General features: G+C 44.6%; 2 protein-coding genes and 1 non-coding gene across 6 annotated transcripts in view; all 3 read left to right on the top strand.

The window, feature by feature from the left end:
- The first annotated feature begins 40 nt into the window (after positions 1–40).
- The window catches only part of CCNB1IP1 (cyclin B1 interacting protein 1), a 32,580-nt gene continuing 13,854 nt past the window's right edge, over positions 41–18,766 (top strand). Inside the window, exons 1-5 of one of the 4 annotated variants that reach the window (XM_077845424.1) lie at positions 41–290; positions 4,068–4,208; positions 10,415–10,588; positions 16,691–16,786; positions 17,785–17,902. In XM_077845424.1, coding sequence (XP_077701550.1) covers positions 16,759–16,786; positions 17,785–17,902 — 146 coding nt within the window. In that variant the 5' untranslated portion in view covers positions 41–290; positions 4,068–4,208; positions 10,415–10,588; positions 16,691–16,758. Of the gene's footprint in view, positions 291–4,067; positions 4,209–10,414; positions 10,589–16,690; positions 16,787–17,784; positions 17,903–18,766 lie in introns of those variants that run through there. The other 3 variants (XM_077845423.1, XM_077845425.1, XM_077845422.1) reach the window with 3 other exon arrangements.
- On the top strand, positions 12,597–15,393 carry LOC144282146 (ralBP1-associated Eps domain-containing protein 1-like). Its single transcript, XM_077845420.1, is given in 5 exon segments — positions 12,597–12,748; positions 12,750–13,729; positions 13,732–14,765; positions 14,937–15,165; positions 15,168–15,393. Coding segments are annotated over 5 exon segments (2,400 nt in total). The 5' UTR covers positions 12,597–12,623; the 3' UTR covers positions 15,200–15,393.
- Positions 16,970–17,046, top strand: LOC144282742 (small nucleolar RNA SNORD126). Its single transcript, XR_013351201.1, has one exon. It is a non-coding gene; the product is annotated as a small nucleolar RNA SNORD126 (small nucleolar RNA).

Below are 18,766 nucleotides of genomic sequence, written 5' to 3'. Positions count from 1 at the left end.
CGTGAGCGAGAAGGGCCGTGCGGGCGGCACCTTATAAGCGGCGGGAGGGCGGCGCTGCGCAGGGCGGCGGGAAGCTCAGCGGTGGGGCCACGCGCGGAGTGCGCGTCACTCTCTCGGCCCCTGGGAAGGTCTGAGACTCGGGCCAGCAGCGGCCCTAGCAGGGCCCTCCCCGCGCGCGGGGGGGTGAGTTCCCAGAGAGCGGGCCCCGGAGAGGGCCTTCGGGCAGGAGAGGCCGCGCGCGCGGCGGATGCCCCCTCCCCGGGGCTTGGAATAGACTCACGGCCGGCACGGTGAGTTCAATGGCTGGGCCGGGGCACCCGAGCAGGCCGGCGTCGGGCCGCGGGGCTCCGGAACCCAATTCAGACTACTCTCCCCCGCCCGCTTTTGCCCCCCCGACCCCGCCCTGGCATGGGGGCGTCCTAGACGCGCTGAGTCTTCCTTTCTTCTATTTCTACTTTAGAAGAACTATCTCCTGGAGGAGCGAGGAGAGCGCGCAGGAGCGGGGTGTGCGTGCATGTGTGTGCGCGTGTGTAAGGGGGTTCCTCGCCGGGTGGGGCCGCGCCGTGGCCTGGGCCGAAGCCACACGCTTGACCTCCCGGGTGCCCTTAGCCCTTATTTATTCCTGAGAGACAGAGAGACACACACACAGGGAGAGACAGAGAGAGAGACAGGGAGACAGAGAAAGAAACAGGCAGAGAGACAGTGAGAGGCAGAGAGAGAGAGAGACAGGCAGAGCCAGAGAGACAGACAGACACACAGAGACAGAGATAGGGAGATAGAGACACAGAGAGACACGGAGAGAGACACAGAGAGAGACAGGGAGACAGAGACAGAGACAGGGAGAAACAGGGAGACAGAAAAAGAAACAGAGGCAGAGACACCGAAAGAGGCAGAGAGACAGAGACAGAGAGACACAGAGACACAGAGACAGAGACACAGAGAGACAGAGACACAGAGAGAGAGAGAGGGGGGCAGAGACACAGGCAGAGGGAGAAGCAGGCTCCACGCAGGGAGCCCAACGTGGGACTCGATCCCGGCACCCCCCGGGTCACGCCCTGAGCCCAAGGCAGATGCTCAACCGCTGAGCCCCTCGGGCGCCCCTAATTCTTTAAAGGTTCTACCTCCAAATACAATCCCATTCTGAGCTCCTGAAGGGTTAAAACATATTTGTTAGTTGTGGCAATAGTATGGTAGTTATGATTTTTAAAAAATTCCTTTGAAAATAATATGTAAGGGTGAAATGTATCTGCAATTTGCTTTGAAGTACTCCAGCCAAAATAATCAAATGAAGCAAACAGACAATTCTTAAATCTAGGAAACTTATGTAGAGGTGTCCATTATATTAATTTTTAAAGATTTTATTTATTTATTCATGAGAGGAAGAAAAAAAGAGGCCGACTCACAGGTGGAGGGAGAAGCAGGTGCCCTGCGCAGAGCGGAATGAGACTGAATTCCCGACCCACCGGGATCACACCCTGGGCCCCAGGTGGACCCTCAGTTGCTGAGCTACCCAGGTGTCCCTAGATGTCCATTATATTCTATTCTCTGGTTGTCTGGATGCTTAAAATTGTCATAATACATTGAAGATATCTTAGGGGAAAAAATGATGAATTAGTCAAAATACGTGTCACTAAAAAGAAGAGTTAACTGCAAATCAAGACTTCCTATCCTGGTAAGTGAACATTTTAGGTAGTGTTGATTATAATGTGATATTCCTAAGATTTCCTTACATTTTCTATCATACCATAAGGACGGGAAAAATGGATTAATCAAGCTACTCTGTAAGGTACATGCTTTCTGGGGAAGTCTATCTATTTCAGAAAATAAATATACGAAAAATGGATTTGTGATACCCAAGCAAAAGCAGATAGGCCTTTCTAATAGAAAGGGGTGGCGGTGTTGTCCCGTGCATCCCGGCAGGTGCATGGCGGCTGGTGCATCCTGGCAGGTGCATTCCGGCTGGTGCGTGGCGGGCAGCCGTCTCTGGTGGGTGGGACGCGTGTGGGAACACGGGGGCAGATGGTGCGGCTGCCAGCCCCTTTGCCTTCGCCCCCCCGCCCACACCTGAGGGCACCTGCCGTGTGCGTGCTGAGTTTGCTGCAGAACGAGGCTGGGGCCAATTCCACCAATCCCACCAACCTGCTCCTGGCTTCGGTGGGGGAGGTGGAAGCCTGAAGGGGAGCCTGGCCCCCAAGCCTGGTCCCCCAGGGACGGGCAGCCCTCCGAGAGGAGCTTAGTGATGTCCTCATGCACCTGGCAGCATGGACCTGCCCATGGCAGGTGCTCCCCCAGGTGGGCCTCAGCGGCGGCTGTGCCCTCGACTGTGCACACTCGCCCGTGGGGCCAGCTGAGGACCAAGCTGTGCGGCCTGCGAACCTTGGCTGTGAGTCCACAGGCCAGGCCTCAACCTGGAGACAGGGGCACAGCACTTGCCGCTCAGCCTGGCGTCGGAGACACAGAAAGTGGCCTGGCTGTGGAACTTAGTTCTAGCCTTCTTCTAACATCATGGGTTGAGGGGCCCTACTTCCTAAGGTCTGAGGCCCAAGAACCTCCAGAAGACAGCCTCTTGGTATTTTGGCTCTCAACGAAAGTTTTAGTCGGCTAATAAATAAATAAATATAAAATATAATAAAATAGAAAGGAGTTCTCCTTATGACCAATTTGGGTTTGTATCACATTGGACTGAGCAACTAGCATCCACACCCTGATAAGAATCGTTTAGTTCGTATACAAGATCTTGCAAACCTCAAATGGCTGAAAGAACCTAGCAATAGGTGCGATCTTATTTTCTTTATTTGGGTTCCAAGAAGGTATAGAAGTAGTATCTAAAAACATTTCTGGAAAAAAAAAAGAGAAAGAAAAAAAAAGAAAAAAAGCATTTCTGATATCTCAGAATATATAAAATATGTGGGAGAAATAGCAGGAGCAGAAGAAAAATGAAGAAGAAAAGGGAGGAGGAAGAGAAGAAAAGAAAAGGGAAAAGAAGGCATAAATATCTTAATAATTGGGGGCATCTGAGTGGTGCAGTTGGCTAAGCAGCCAACTCTTGGTTTTGGCACAGGTCATGATCAAGCTCAGGGTCATGGGATCCAGCCTGGAGTGGGACCCTGCACTCAGTAGTCTGCGTAGAGTTTCTTTCTCCCTGTCCCTCTGCCCTACCCCATCCTGTGCCCTCTCTCTCTCTCTAACTCTCAAAGAAATATATTAATTAACATTTTTTCTTTTATTTTTTAAAAAAGATTTTATTAATTTGTTTGACAGAGAGCGCGAGCGAGCAAGTGAGCAGCCGGCAGAGGGAGAGGCGGAAGCAGGCTCCTTGCTGAGTAAGGGGCCCACTGGGGGACTTGATCACAGGACCCTAAGATCATGACCTGAGATGTTTACTGACGGAGCCACCCAGGTGTCCTAAACATTTACAGAATGTAAATATGAGTTCACTGCTTGGTCTTGTAATCGTTATGATATTTTTTGTATATTTTTCACATATAGACTAGCAATATTCCTATTGCTCTGGCATCATAAATTTGTTCGACTTCTGGGAAACGAAACGGTAACAAAGTTTTAGAAGACTCGCAGAGCCTGACCAGTGGGGAAAAAAGGGAAGAGGTGTTATCATGGGTACTGATGGGATAAGATGGGAAGAGGAAGGGGTTCCAGGTGCAGAGAAGGGAAGAACCGGCTGAAAACCTGAAGAAAGATTGTGACTAAGGCAGAGGTGTAATATTTATCCCAGGGGTCTCAAGGTCAGGGACTTTATGCAAGAAGATGAGTCCTATGGAAGAATGAAAGTGGGGAAGAGATAAAGAGAAATATTAGGCGCACAGGAGGTCTCATCAGAGTCACCTCCGCAGGAGGTGACTAGAGCGGGGGATGAGGAAGGAGGTTTCTGCAAAAGGGTGATTTGGGGGGAGATTTGTTTGCTTTCTTTAGCTTTTTTTTTTGGTTTTGATTATAATGTTAACATCAAGAATCGGGGATAGCGGGCTAATAAATCTGTGATATGGTATGATCTTCGCATCATTTGCTACCTGTAGTTATAACTGACCTGAAGTCTCCCATGAATTCAGGGTGCGCATGGAGGAGGGACATGGTCTCCCGACGCCTTACTAAGAAAAACATGCCTCTCTATTCCCCCAAATCATCCCAAAAGACTTAAGGCTTCGGGGAGGGACAGCTTGACTCCCACATCCATCCCAAAACACAGTCTGGTAAGTTCTTGACTCCATTGCTTTTCACTCACATGATGTGGCTGTGCTACCTTATGGTGCTGCAATGATGATCTTGTTCAAGTAGATCATTGCACAGGTCAGTAAGGTTCTTTGAGGACAGATGATCCCACTAAGTGGCCCAAAAGGTCCTACTTAGAGCAACTCAGGCTCCACATTTTTTAATGCTCTCTTGCAGGATTGTAGAGTCAGCTGATTTCAGCATCTGCAACCCGGTGGATCCAGGACCCAGATTCTTCATTCCCCACTTTAGAGATGGGCCAGCCTTTCCTTTTTAATCCTTAAAATACATCTCTGTCTTTGTATGTAATCTTGGTGTTCCAAAGCCCTTTACTAAAGTTGTTCTTTTCACAATGATTTCAGAGAGCCCTACGTTCATCTTTCTGGCTTTCCAGAATGATCCACTCGTATCTCTTACTGCAGAGGAAGAAAATCTGCAGTGTAGGGCAGCCCGGGTGCCTCAGCAGTTTAGCACCTCCTTCAGCCCAGGGCGTGATCCTGGAGACCCGGTATCGAGTCCCGCGTCGGGCTCCCGGTGCATGGAGCCTGCTTCTCCCTCTGCCTGTGTCTCTGCCTCTCTCTCTCTCTCTCTCTCATGAATAAATAAAATCTTAAAAAAAAAAGAAAATCTGCAATGTAACCTTGCCACTATTAAGAAGCAGGAAATTATGGGTAACTATATGTCTGTAATCACAAAATTTAGGAGCAGAAGCTAATTTTCATTGATTTACTTGTATCTAGAAAAAATTATATGATATGTAGATGAATTAATTACTGTATAATATAATAGTATATTAGTAAACTCATGCAAGTGGTTACTTACTTTTTCCTGTTCTGTCTATATAAGAATGAGGAATGAGCAAAGAAGGAAGGATCCCATGAATTGAGCATGTACTATGACCGGTCATTATGCTAGACTCTATCATATATTTGTATGTTAGGGACGTAGGTATTACTATCCCCATGGTACAGAGGGGAAAATTGAGTCTCAGAGTTTAAGAAATTTATTCCAGATCGCGCAGCTAGAAAGTTTCTTGGAAACTATCACAACTTGTGTGAAATGTCCTAGAATACCCCTGTGCAGCACCTTGAAATAGAGATGTTCTTTTTTTTTTTTGAAATAGAGATTTTCATCTGCTACTCTAAGGGAACCTTCTTAGAGTCCCTGGCAGGGTCTGAAAATTAAAGTGACAGATGAACAGGAGAAAAACATACGGATTTCGCTGAATTTTTAATTTACATGGGAGCCTTTGCAAGAGAAGGAAGCCCTGAAGAAGCGACCCGAGCAGGAAGCTTTTATATCTTTAGATGGAGCACTGGTAAATTTGTGAGGAACTGAGAAAAGACAAAGGAGTTTGAACTAGTGATAGTCACGATGCAGAACGCTGAGAAGGTAGGGGCTAGTTGAGGAAGGGGTTATACCTTGGATGTTCCCGCCAAGCCTGAAGCCTTAGTCACGGCCTCTTTTATTCATAGGTCTATTAGCTGGAATAAGGCCCTGGAGGGAAGTTCTGATGGGAACGGGTCTAGGTCTAGGCCGGGCGTAATGAAACCTGTTGCTTTGCACAAATTCCCCACTTTGAGGTCACAAAGATTAGGAAATTATCCTAAGGAAATGAAAGTCGTTGACAGTAGGGCCACCTAAACCGGGACAAGGACACACAGGAGTCCACTTGTGATAAGCACATTAACTCACAAGGAAACTTGGTTTAAAAGTTCAGTCTAAAAGCAGTGCCTCACTGTTCCCTGGGGTCAGGGCAGTGAAGGGGGCTTGCCTCCCGAGGGGCCTTTCAAGGTAGAGGAGGAGGGCGTCCCTGTAGCTCCTTAGCCCGTCAGGTGGAGGCCACTTCCCGGGGCCTCCGGTCTCTGCTCTTGCTCCCCCCACGGGGAGGCGGGCTGCTGAGCCTGCACTTGGTTTGGCTCCCTGGTTGTTCGGGACTCCTCTGGCCCTTGAACCCTGCGTCCCGGCGAGCCCTGGCGCGGGCAAGGGACCCAGAAGCCACAGGCTGTGCCTCCTGTGGAGGAGCCCGGCTCCTGGAGGTGCCCGGCTTCATTCTGCTTGAAGGGACAGTGCCGCTAGTGTCCCAAGGCTGTTTCCACCCCTGCCTCCCCGGGTGAGAGGCTAGACCTTGGGAGGAGGCTCAGGCCAGTGCACCTCACTTCCTTTGTGGCCGTGGGGCCCAGGGCCTTGCTGGATTTGTGGGGGGCTGCAGCAAATGTTCTTTGCCCTAGCCTTTGCTCCGAGCATTTCCGCTTCCTTGGTGAGCCTAGGCCACCACGTCTGAAGTTTGATGATTTTAGTGACCCTAAGAGGAGCTCCCAATTTTAATGTCACCACGGTAGTGAGGGTGCCCTAAAAGGCCTAAGAAATACTAAACAAAAATCAAGGGCCTTAGCTCAGGCCAAGCCTAAGTCACATACTGGCGTCACAGTTGACTCCTCCAGTGACCTTGGGTGAGTCCATAACCGTTACGAGGCTCTGCTTTTGAAAATCAAGATATATGAAGGCCAGGTATTAAAATAAATGTTTGATACCTTCTAGAAGTAAATGCTACATTTATTTTGCGTATCTTTTTTTGAAAAGATTTTTAAGATTTTATTTATTTATTCATGAGAGAGAGACACAGAGAGAGGCAGAGACACAGGCAGAGGGAGAAGCAGGCTCCGTGCAGGGAGCCCGACGTGGGACTCGATTCTGGGTCCCCAGGGTCACGTCCTGGGCTGAAGGCAGCGCTAAACGGCTGAGCCACCAGGGCTGCCCCTATCTTTTTTCTTATAAAAACTTTTGCCTAGTGACCTTGAGTGTAAATTGATTTCCATTTTTCTCCTTGATCTACATCAGTTTGAATCTCTTCTCCCATCTGTAGATTGTCTTGTAGTTTTGTTAACTGTATCCTTTGCTGTGCAAAAGCTTCTTACCTTGATGAAGTCCCAATAGTTCATTTTTGCTTTTGTTTCTCTTGCCTTCATGGATGTGTCTTGCAAGAAGTTGCTGTGGCCGAGTTCATAAAGGGAGTTCCCTGTGTTCTCCTCCAGGATTTTGATGATTCTTGTCTCACATTTAGATCTTTCATCCATTTTGAGTTTGTCTTTGTGTCTGATGTAAGAGAGTGGTCTAGTTTCATTCTTCTGCATGTGAATGTCCAATGTTCCCAGCACTATTTATTGAAGAGACTGTCCTTTCTCCAGTGGATACTCTTTCCTGCTTTGTCGAATATTAGTTGACCATGAGTTGAGGGTCCACTTTTGGATTCTCTATGCTGTTCCATTGAGATTTGTTCCAACTCTCTGGAGAAAGTTCATGGTATTTTGATAGGGATCGCATTGAACGTGTAAATTGCCCTGGGTAGCATAGATATTTTCACAATATTAATTCTTCCAATCCATGAGCATGCAATGTTTTTCCGTCTCTTTGTGTCTTCCTCAATTTCTTTCAGAAGTGTTCTGTGGTTTTTAGGGTATAGATCCTTTACCTCTTTGGTTAGGTTTAGTCCAGGTATCTTATGCTTTTGGGCGCAATTGTAAATGGGATTGACTCCTTAATTTCTCTTTCTTCAGTCTCATTGTTAGTGTATAGAAATGCCACTGACTTCTGGACATTGATTTTGTATCCTGCATCAGTTTGAATATAATATAATGTTATTCTAACGGGCAGAGGTGTGACAGAAATAAACTAGTGGGTGGAATGTGGTAATAGATGGTTGTAGATATCTCATAATCCTTATAATTCTCAAGCTTTATTGTTAATTTAATGCTATGGTTCAAAATTAAAAAGGGACCAAAGTGTTATCACCAAGTCTCCTACGCCACCTAATTCCCCTCCCCAGTAACAGCATTAACAGTTTCTTATGTATCCTTTCTGAGATATTTTATGTAAGTATAAGCAAATACATGCATTTCACCCTCCTCTCTTCTTTACATACTCTAGCAGGTATTTTTTCCCAGTTAAGATTTCCAAATTGGGGGAAAAAAAAGATTTCCAAATAAGTAAATAAAGAACATCCACACTTTTTAAAAAATATATTTATTTATTTATTTGAGAGAGAGAGAGAGTGAGTAAGTATGAGCAGAGTGGGGAGAGGCAGAGGGGGAGAAAAGCAGATTCTCCACTGATGCAGGCTCCATCCCAGGACCCTGGGATCGTGACCCGAGGCTCAAGGCAGATGTTCAACGGACCGAGCCACCTGGGCACCGCCATCCACATTCCTTATAATGGTTATACAGCAATCTAATGTATGTGCATACCATGATTTATTTAACCTTTATTGTCAACATTTAGGTAGTTTACAGTCTTGTTGTTTGCCCCAAAATGAGTGTGCATGTCAGTTGTCACATGTGACAGTTCAGGTGGGTTTTGATATATTGTTTATCAGGACTCTAAATGTGCAGTTCTTCCCTTTACATATATTTATTTTGTACACAATGATGACTAGAAACCAACCAGCACCATAAATATCTTGACTGAGCAATAAAGGATTTTCTATAAAAAGCAAAACCGTGTTTATGGCTTTTATGTGAATATACCTTAGCCCACTTCAGTTTAGGTAAGGGATGGTTTATTTTGCTGTGAGCATGTATCTAATGTTGAGAAAGAATGGCAGCAAGAACCAGAGAAACCACATGGTTGTGTTCACCAAGGGCAGAAGGGGCATGTTCCAGGGGTTACATAGCAAACTGTGTTGGATAGCTTCCCGAAATTATGGTGTTGAGGGGGTAAACTTGTATTTTAGCATTAAGTTAGGGAAAATGGTAATTTTTTTGGGATGTAAACATGCAAAACGAGCTTTTGGGAATCCCACTAAAGGTATAAATATATATCTTTTTCTTTTAGGTCTTAGTCTTTTTTTTTTTAAATTTATTTATTTATGATAGTCACAGAGAGAGAGAGAGAGAGGCAGAGACACAGGCAGAGGGAGAAGCAGGCTCCATGCACCGGGAGCCCAACGTGGGATTCAATCCCAGGTCTCCAGGATCGCGCCCTGGGCCAAAGGCAGGCACTAAACCGCTGCGCCACCCAGGGATCCCTAGGTCTTAGTCTTAAAAGACTAAAATCATGTCTTGTGAAACAACCAGTTTTCCAATTAGAAGTATCTCGGATTTGGAAGGGCCTTATGAGGGGTATGAATGACTTTCCTGGCTTCAAGATTATTTTGAAAAGTGAAATTGTTTGGCGGAGTATCTGGGTTCCTACTCTATTAGCTGGTTGAGCTTGGACACAATAATAAAAACAGCACATTAAACATTTAACTTACTAACTACATGCAAGCTACTGTGCAAAGTATTTTATGTTTATTTTACCTCATTTAATCTTCCCAACAGTCCTAAGGTAGGTGGTATTTGTTTTCATTTTAGAGAAGGGGAATCAGAAGCTTAGAGAAGTTGCAAATATGCTGGGGAGTCAAAGATTCAAATCCAGTTTTGTCTTGACTTCAAAATTCATTATCTGGGGCGCTTGGGGGGCTCAACAGTTGAGCGTCTGCCTTCGGCCCAGGGTGTGACCCCAGGGTCCCAGGATTGGTCCTGCATCGGGCTCCCTGCATGGAGCCTGCTTCTCCCTCTGCCTGTGTCTCTGCCTCTCTGTGTGTCTCTCGTGAATAAATAAAATCTTGAAAAAAAAATTCATGATCTTAACCACTAGGCTGCCTGCCATTTAGTCTTCAAACCTTGCTTGCTGACCTATAAAATGGAGATGACATAGTATTTGCAAAAATGAGGTAAATATAGAAAGAGCTTTATAAGTTCTGAGATGGACCAAGTATTATGAAATAGGTAAAATATCAAGTTAACCGAGTAGCGGTGTTATTGCTTCTTCTATCCTCATTTCAAGTTATTCTTTCCCGCTGTTTTGACCTGAAGCGGTCAGATACTGTGTTTTCCTTTGTTACACGAGCAGTGGGACTGGGGCTGCGTGAAATTCTGTTCTCTTGGCATGAATGAGCTGCATGGTTCTGCATTTCTGGGGAGTTTCTGAGCTCCCCACTTTTATTTTCTAAATGCTGTGAGTGGATTCCTCCTGCACTGAGAGCAGTATCTAACATAGTTGACCATGCGCCGCGCCGGAAGCAAAACTTGGAATCTGTTCTGATAGCAGCGCCTTATAGGGCCATCCCTAAAAGAAAACTCCGCCAAGTGATGATTCAGCATTTATTTCCTATACGAAGTTCTGTATTGTTTTCCTTTTGCTTCAGGTTGAGGATAGAGTCCACAGAGGAAGGCAGGCCTGGGTCCTCAGAGGCCTGCGTGCCAGCCCCGAAGAGGCACATGGAAGCATCCGCAACATTACCGTAGACTCCCCGCCAACCAAGTGGGCTTGGATTCGGACATTCTCAGTGGGGATGGTCAGAGGCTGATGGGACCATAAAGCAAGTATTTGAGCTTTGACTACGATAGGCCTTAGTGTTCTCTGTGTCTCTGTGTCTCTTAGTGTTATTTGTGTCTTTTCTAGCGAAAAAAGATAGGTTCTTTGAGTTACTGGTGTATCGCATAATGCTAGACACAGCAAGGGCACGGAGTCATCGGCGTGGAACCGAGTAAAACTGAGCAGTAGTAGTAATCTTAGAAACGTCAGATGATGGGTATTATCCATTTGTCGTTTGTGTAGACCTTCGCATATGTAAAATGTACATTTTGGCCATGAGCATTAGCACTTAGTAGCATTTACCTCTCATAGGGAACAAAAGGAGTGGGTCATTGATAGTTCTTGGGGTATTTACAGAATATTTACTTGAGCTCCCTAAATGCTCAGTACATATGAAGTGGCTTTCATGTGGCTGAAGCACAGCTAGAACCTGCAGGGAGCAGCACATCGTGGGAGAGGTGTCGTAGGCTTCACATCAGGATTTAGGTCTTACGCTTCAGCTCACGTGCCAAGGATGCAGAGACCAGAGCTTTTGCAACCGAGGTTGTTTGTGAGGTGGTTCGAATTGAGACGTTGCACCTTTAGATACAGAATTGTTCTCCTGTGAGGAGATCATGGAGTTTCGAGGTAGACATTGTTAAAACTGCAGGAACCTGGCACTTCAGGCCTTACTTCCTGTCTATGTTCCCTTATTAATTAATTGAATAGGCGCTCGTCCGAAAACCACTTACGTAACGAAAGCATTATTCAACTATAGGATGGGAGTTCAACTAACACTTTGATTATGTGTCTCAAGTACTTAAAACACCTCACTCTTTCTGACCTGAGCTGGCACAGCGTTCTCATGATCTGCCAAAACAAACCGTCTTCTGTAGCTCCGCCTCTTATTTTGCATAGGAAGTGGCATGGAGAAGTAAAAATTGGGGAGTTTTGACAGAACTGGATTTCTGTCCTAGCTCTTAATAGCTAGGTGGCCTTGGGAAATTTATTTAACTTCTCTGAGCCTCAAGTTTCCCTGGAAATATGAGACTATAAAGTTTGAGTGAAATGATTTCTACAGTTCTTGACAGATTGTAGGAATTTTTAAGAATGGTAGCTACTACTTCCTTTCTGTCAGCTTACTTTAGTTGTATTCCTCCTTTTTTTTTTTTCTTAAAGATTTTATTGACTTATTCATGAGAGACACACAGAGAGAGGCAGAGACACAGGCAGAGGGAGGAGCAGGCTCCACACAGGGAGCGGGACTCCGGACTCGATCCCGGGACCCGGGGGTCACGCCCTGAGCAGGAGGCAGACGCTCAACCGCTGAGCCACCCGTGCACCCCTATACTGATCCTTTAAGGCACTGCTGTCCAACAGAACTTTCTGTGATGACGGAAATGTTCTCTAGTTGTATTGTTCAATTTGGTGCCTATTAGCCACACTGTGGCTGTTGGAGCAATGACAATGTGACTGGTGTGACTGAGGAATTTAATTTTTAATTTAATTTTAATGGCTGAATGTAGTGTTATCTATTGGACAGTGCAGTTGTTTTTTTTTTTTCACTTGTGATGAGAGCTTTTAAGATCTCTTAGCAACTTGCAACTATACTATACAGTATTATTTTAAGTGTCATTTTAAAGCTCATTCAAGACCTGTACCTTTTTTCTTCATGAAGACTTCTGTGCCCAATGATTCTTATTCTATCACTTATTTGGTACTTCCCATGGACAGTAATTTTCTTTTTTTTTCTTCTTTTTTTTTTTTTTGGACAGTAATTTTCATGAATCTTGTCTTTCTAGCTCCATCGTATCTGCTATTATGGATTTTTAAATCTTCACACTGCTGTATCACACTGCTGTAACACAAACATGATAAAAATATAGTTGTAGGCTCGCGCGCCCCCCCCCCGCGCGCCGGAGGCGGGGGCTCCGCGCGGCTTCGCGGGGCGAGGAGGAAGCCGGGGCGGGCGCGCTCGGCTCCTGCCATCCTGGGGTCGTGGGGCCGGCCTCGGGTCTTGCATGCGGGGCGGGGCGGGGCGGCGTGAGCTGGAGGCGAAGATGGAAGGCTTAACGCTGAGCGATGCGGAGCAGAAATACTACTGGGATCTCTTCTCCTACTGCAACATTGAGAGCACCAAGAAGGTGGCGGCCAACGGGCGGGTGCTGGAGCTATTCCAGGCCGCGCATGCCCAACGACGTGATCCTCCAGATTATGGAGCTTTGTGGTGCAACGAGGCTTGGTTACTTTGGAAGAAGTCAGTTCTATATTGCTTTGAAACTTGTAGCTGTTGCCCAGTCTGGTTTCCCTTTAGGAGTGGAAAGTATAAATACAGTAAAGGACCTTCCTCTGCCAAGATTTGTTGCTTCAAAGAATGAACAGGAATCTCGCCATGCAGCCTCATATTCTTCAGATTCTGAAAATCAAGGGTCTTACTCTGGTGTAATTCCACCACCACCTGGCAGGGGGCAAGTGAAAAAGGGATCTGTAAACCATGATACTGTCCAGCCTCGTACATCTGCAGATCAGCAGGAACCTGCATCTCCAGTAGTTTCACCCCAGCAGTCCCCACCAACTTCTCCACACACATGGAGGAAGCACAGCCGTCACCCCAGTGGGGGAAATAGCGAGAGGCCTCTTGCAGGACCTGGACCATTTTGGTCTCCCTTTGGTGAAGCACAATCAGGTTCTTCTGCTGGTGATGCAGTGTGGTCAGGGCATTCTCCACCTCCACCGCAAGAAACTTGGGTCAGTTTTGCAGATACTCCACCAACCAGTACTCTTTTAACCATGCATCCTGCTTCTGTCCAGGACCAGACAACAGTACGGACTGTAGCATCAGCTACCGCTGCCAATGAAGTTTGTAGGCAATCCAGTAGTTATGATGATCCCTGGAAAATAAGAGATGAACAAAGGCAGTATTATGTAAATCAATTAAAAACCATTCAGCCTGATCTAAACGGATTTATTCCAGGATCTGCAGCTAAAGAGTTTTTTACAAAATCAAAACTTCCTATTCTTGAACTTTCTCATATTTGGGAACTTTCAGACTTTGATAAAGATGGAGCATTGACACTGGATGAGTTTTGTGCTGCTTTTCATCTGGTAGTTGCTAGGAAGAATGGCTGTGACTTACCAGAAAAACTCCCTGAAAGCCTAATGCCCAAATTGATTTGGAGGACTCAGCAGATGTTGGAGATCAGCCAGGTGAGGTAGGTTATTCAGGCTCTCCTGCAGAAGCACCTCCAAGCAAGTTACCATCAATGCCATCACTAAACCAGACTTGGCCTGAGTTGAATCAGAGCAGTGAGCAGTGGGAGACATTTAGTGAACGCTCTTCAAGCTCACAAACTCTGACCCCATTTGATTCTAACATTGCACCAACTGATCCTGATACTGCTATTGTTCATCCAGTTCCCATTCGTATGACTCCAAGCAAAATCCACATGCAGGAAATGGAACTGAAAAGAACTGGCAGTGATCATACTAATCCCACTAGCCCATTACTGGTGAAAACATCCGACCTGTCGGAGGAAAGTAAGATAAATTCATCAGTGAAATTTGCTTCTGGAAATACTGTAGCAGATGGGTACAGTAGTTCAGATTCTTTTACTTCGGACCCAGAACAGATTGGAAACAACGTAACTCATCAAAGGTCTCATTCAGGAACATCTCCTGATAACACTGCACCACCACCTCCTCCTCCAAGACCACAGCCTTCTCATTCTAGATCATCATCTTTAGATATGAATCGGACCTTTGCAGTCACCACAGGACAACAACAGGCTGGAGTTGTTGCCCATCCTCCTGCAGTGCCTCCAAGACCACAGCCCTCACAGGCTCCTGGTCCCGTTGTGCATCGCCCAGTGGATGCTGATGGCCTGATAACTCACATTAGTACCTCACCTCAGCAGATGCCAGAACAACCAAATTTTGCAGATTTCAGCCAATTTGAAGTATTTGCTGCATCAAATGTAAATGAAGAACAAGATGATGAAGCTGAGAAACATCCAGAGGTCTTGCCGGTTGAAAAAGCTTCAGATCCTGCAAGTTCTCTTCGAGTTGCCAAAACAGATAGTAAAATTGAAGAAAAGACAGCTGCTAGTGTTCCCGCCAATGTGAGCAAAGGCACAACACCTCTCGCTCCACCACCTAAACCTGTTCGAAGAAGATTAAAATCAGAAGATGAATTAAGGTCAGAAGTTGACGAACAGGGATCCCTGGGTGGCGCAGTGGTTTGGCGCCTGCCTTTGGCCCAGGGCGCGATCCTGGAGACCCGGGATCGAATCCCACATCGGGCTCCCGGTGCATGAGCCTGCTTCTCCCTCTGCCTGTGTCTCTGCCTCTCTCTCTGTCTGTGTGACTATCATAAGTAATTAAAAAAAAAAAAAAAAGTTGACGAACATACGCAAAAGACAGGTGTCTTAGCTGCTGTGCTTGCTTCACAGCCTTCTATTCCTAGGTCTGTTGGGAAAGATAAGAAAGCAATTCTGGCATCAATTAGACGCAATAAGGAAACCAACACAGTTTTGGCCAGATTGAACAGTGAATTGCAGCAACAATTAAAGGATGTTCTTGAGGAGAGAATTTCTCTGGAAGTTCAATGGAACAGCTTCGACCATTCTCTCACCTATAAGCCAATTGCTGTTAACTGTGAACATACCTATTTTTAAGCAGTTTTGGGTTCAAGCCAATTTGGAGACCCAAACATTCAGCTCACTGCTTAATTCAACGTTAAATTTTATGAGTCTGTTTTGCCCTATATGTTCACCTGTATTTAAGTATCTTTTATTTTTTAATTTCAACAATAAAAGGGTCAGGATGACTTTTCCTGGAGGAAAAAAATATAGTTGTAATAATAAAAATAATAGAAATAATAATAAAAAATATATAGTTGTAATAATTTTAGTAAGTTTTAAATTACAATTAAATGTAATAAAAGAAAAAAATTATTAAAAAAATGTAATACAAGAAACTTCCTAGTTAGCAATTTGGTGAATGGGGAATAGTCTGAAGGTTGCCTGCAGTGATGAACAGCCTGTAGATGACTCTCAAGTGTTGAAGATGAAATCACGCTTTTTCTTGTATCGCCATCTTGTGGCCAGCTTGGGCTCCAAATGATGCCAATTCAATTGGCTCCAAATGATGCCAATTCAATTTTGCTGTCAGAGGAAGGTTTTCTTTAGTTTATTGTAATAAATTTTTACCAAGAGTAAAGGTTAAATACAATTAGCATTGGCTGAAATGAAATTAATACGTGCTTTGAAAAAAAAAGTATTTTATTTTTTTTAAAGATTTTATTTACTTATTCATGAGAGACCGAGAGAGAGAGAGAGGCAGAGAGAGAAGCAGGCTCCAAGCAGGGAGCCCGATGTGGTTCTCAATCCCAGGTCTCCAGGGTCTCCAGGATCAAGCCCTGGGCCAGGGCCAAAGGCAAGCGCTAAACCGCTGAGCCACCCAGGGATTTCCCCCCCTGGGAATTTTAAAGTAGGCTCCACACCCAACGTGGGGCTTGAACTTGTAACCTCGAGATAGAGTTGCATGTGCTACTGACTGGGCAAGTCAGGGCCCTAGATTACCTTTTTATTTATCTTATGAATTTATGGCTCCTTCCTTTTTTTTTTTTTAAGAGGATTCTGTGGGTACAGGGTTTTCTGTAGTTACCAACCCTGTGCACTTGGTGAGGTTCGCAGCATCCGGTGCCATTTGTGCCCTGTGTCTCTGAATTTGCTCCCACAGCTGCTGAGCTCTAGCTGCAGCCAGCACGCGGCTCCTTCCTCTTCCACACCTATTCTCTTCCTGTGAGACTACTAACTTTGTAATCTTTCAGAGTTTAGTTGGACTTACTGCACAGTTTTACCCAAACTTTTAAATTTATAGGAAAAGCTGAGCTTGTGTAAGAAGTCCTGCTCTAATGTAATATTGAGCTTGGGCATTTTATGACAATCTCCAAATAGATGGGTCACTTTATAGTATTGACTGTAGGTTCATATAAAGAATGAAGTTTTCCTTGAGGTTAATTTTCTTTGAGGCTATAGGGTTATGACTTGGGAGTAGATTAGTGTGCCTTTGGGTCATGTGATAATGACCTTTATTTATTTATTTACTTACTTTTCATTTTCCATAGATGATACATCTGGAAAGAAGATGCTCCGGTAGTTAGTTGGTAGATGGCGTAGTTCAACTAATTCCCAGATGGAAGTTGATTCATCTGTTACCAGAAGTAAGTGCAAAAGAAAATTATTTTTACTTCATTTGGATTTCTAGTCACCTGCTGTTTCAGGGCTCAGTGTTCTTAGTGGTTGGAATTTGATAGTTTGAAAAAGCCTTAGTTCTCACCCCACCCCTTGGTTATCTTGGTTGAGATGAGGAGCCAGTGGTGGTTTGCCCTTCATCGGTCACTCGCAGTTTGCCATGATGAAATGCATGGTGAGTCCGTGTTTCAGCTGATCACCCTGGTCAAACACATGCTCTGAGCAGACTAAGGCTAGGGCAAACACCGGAGTTGAATTCTGCTTCTTGGGATTCTTACTGGGATTTAGCCCTCAGGCTCAGGTAGTTCTTAAATCTTTGAATTTTGGATCCGATACTACAGCACTCTGTTGTGCTGTGATCTTTTGTGCTATCTTCTTGAGATGGATAGAACCAGGGTCAAGAATCCTCCATCTAAACATCCAAACACCACAGAAAAAGCACTGATGACTGGTATAATCCTATCAATCACTTTATTTGGCAGTTTTAAACTTACCACTATTTTATTAATCTATCTGTAAGATCAAGAGAATCCCAGAGTTGGTTGAATCAATTTTGTCAAGATCATAGAAATGTGACGATACAGGTTTATTTTTCTTGAAATGGAAGGGTATTCATGATACATTAAGTTAAAAACTAGTTATAGTGCAGTATGTGTAATCCTTTTTATGCTTAAACATTTTCATAAACTTACATTTATTTCAGAAATTATCTGAAAGGATATACTCAAATACCAGGGGTTCTTGTCTCTAGAATTGGATTCTAAGGGGGGCCTTGTTAATCTGTATTTTCTGATTTTATTATATTTATGTATTGTATAATGAGCCTACACAGAACCGGCTTCTATTCTTTACCCGTGCCTGCATATTTCAGCAGAGAATGGGGTACATATGAGGGAGAAACACAGGAAATGCAAATAATTCAAAGTAACAGCAGCACTTGAAATAGTTTTGGCTATCTCTTTTGCAGAAATGAAGTTTCAGGAGACCAAAACTAGAGCTAAGTCTCACTTCTCTCCCAGCCTGGAATTCTTGGGTGCTACAAGTCCTGGATATACAATAGATGATGACAACATTTTTCTTTTATGGTAAGGCCTATGTTGAAATTGAGAAGCTTTGAATACATATGAATCTTTGAAAATTCAGCCTTGTGTCTTCATGGCCAGTTGCTAAGTTGCTACAAATTTTATTTTTTAAAAAAGTCAACTAAAGATGCTGAAAGCTGGCATATGATAATAGTTACACATGGATTCTGGAGTCAGACTGGGTTCAAACCCATCCTTTGTCACTTAATCTCTATGTAACCTTGGCACATTTCCTGACACATCAGTGTCCTTATAACTTAGAAGATGAGAATAAAGTAATGTTGTCAAAAGAATAGTACTTGACTTTGAAAATTACATAATAAATGGTAAGTGGGTGGGCTTAGAACATTGTTTAAGCATATGGTAATTGCTCGATAGATGTTAGCTGTTTTATCCTCAAAGTCCATGTGCAGTGTCTGCTTACGTGCGTCTTTCCGCCAACTGGCCTATAGCTTCTCTTTATCTCCAGCACACAAAGCCTAATTTAGTTCTATAATTAGGCAAAGTATGGTAGTAAGGACTATAGTGTGTATCTCTATATAACTGTATAACTGTTATAATAACATTTGTAGTTGATTGATCTTGTTTTGGCACCAATTTATTTATCACCTTATTCTTCACTTTGTCTATTTAGCTGGATCTTCTAGTTCTTTTTTTTTTTTTTTTTTAAAGATTTTATTTATTCATTCATGAGAGACACAGAGAGAGAGGCAGAGGCACAGGCAGAGGGAGGAGAAGCAGGCTCAAGGCAGGGAGCCTGATGGGGGAATCGATTCTGGGACTCCAGGATTACGCCCTGGGCCAAAGGCAGGTGCTAAAGGGCTGAGCCACCCAGGGATCCCATGGTTCTTCTGGTTCTTAATGGAC

The sequence above is a fragment of the Canis aureus genome, chromosome 13, assembly GCF_053574225.1.
Source record: "Canis aureus isolate CA01 chromosome 13, VMU_Caureus_v.1.0, whole genome shotgun sequence".
Lineage (NCBI taxonomy): Eukaryota > Metazoa > Chordata > Mammalia > Carnivora > Canidae > Canis > Canis aureus.
Note: the sequence above shows the minus strand (reverse complement) of the source record. Positions and strands in the feature narration are given on the sequence as shown.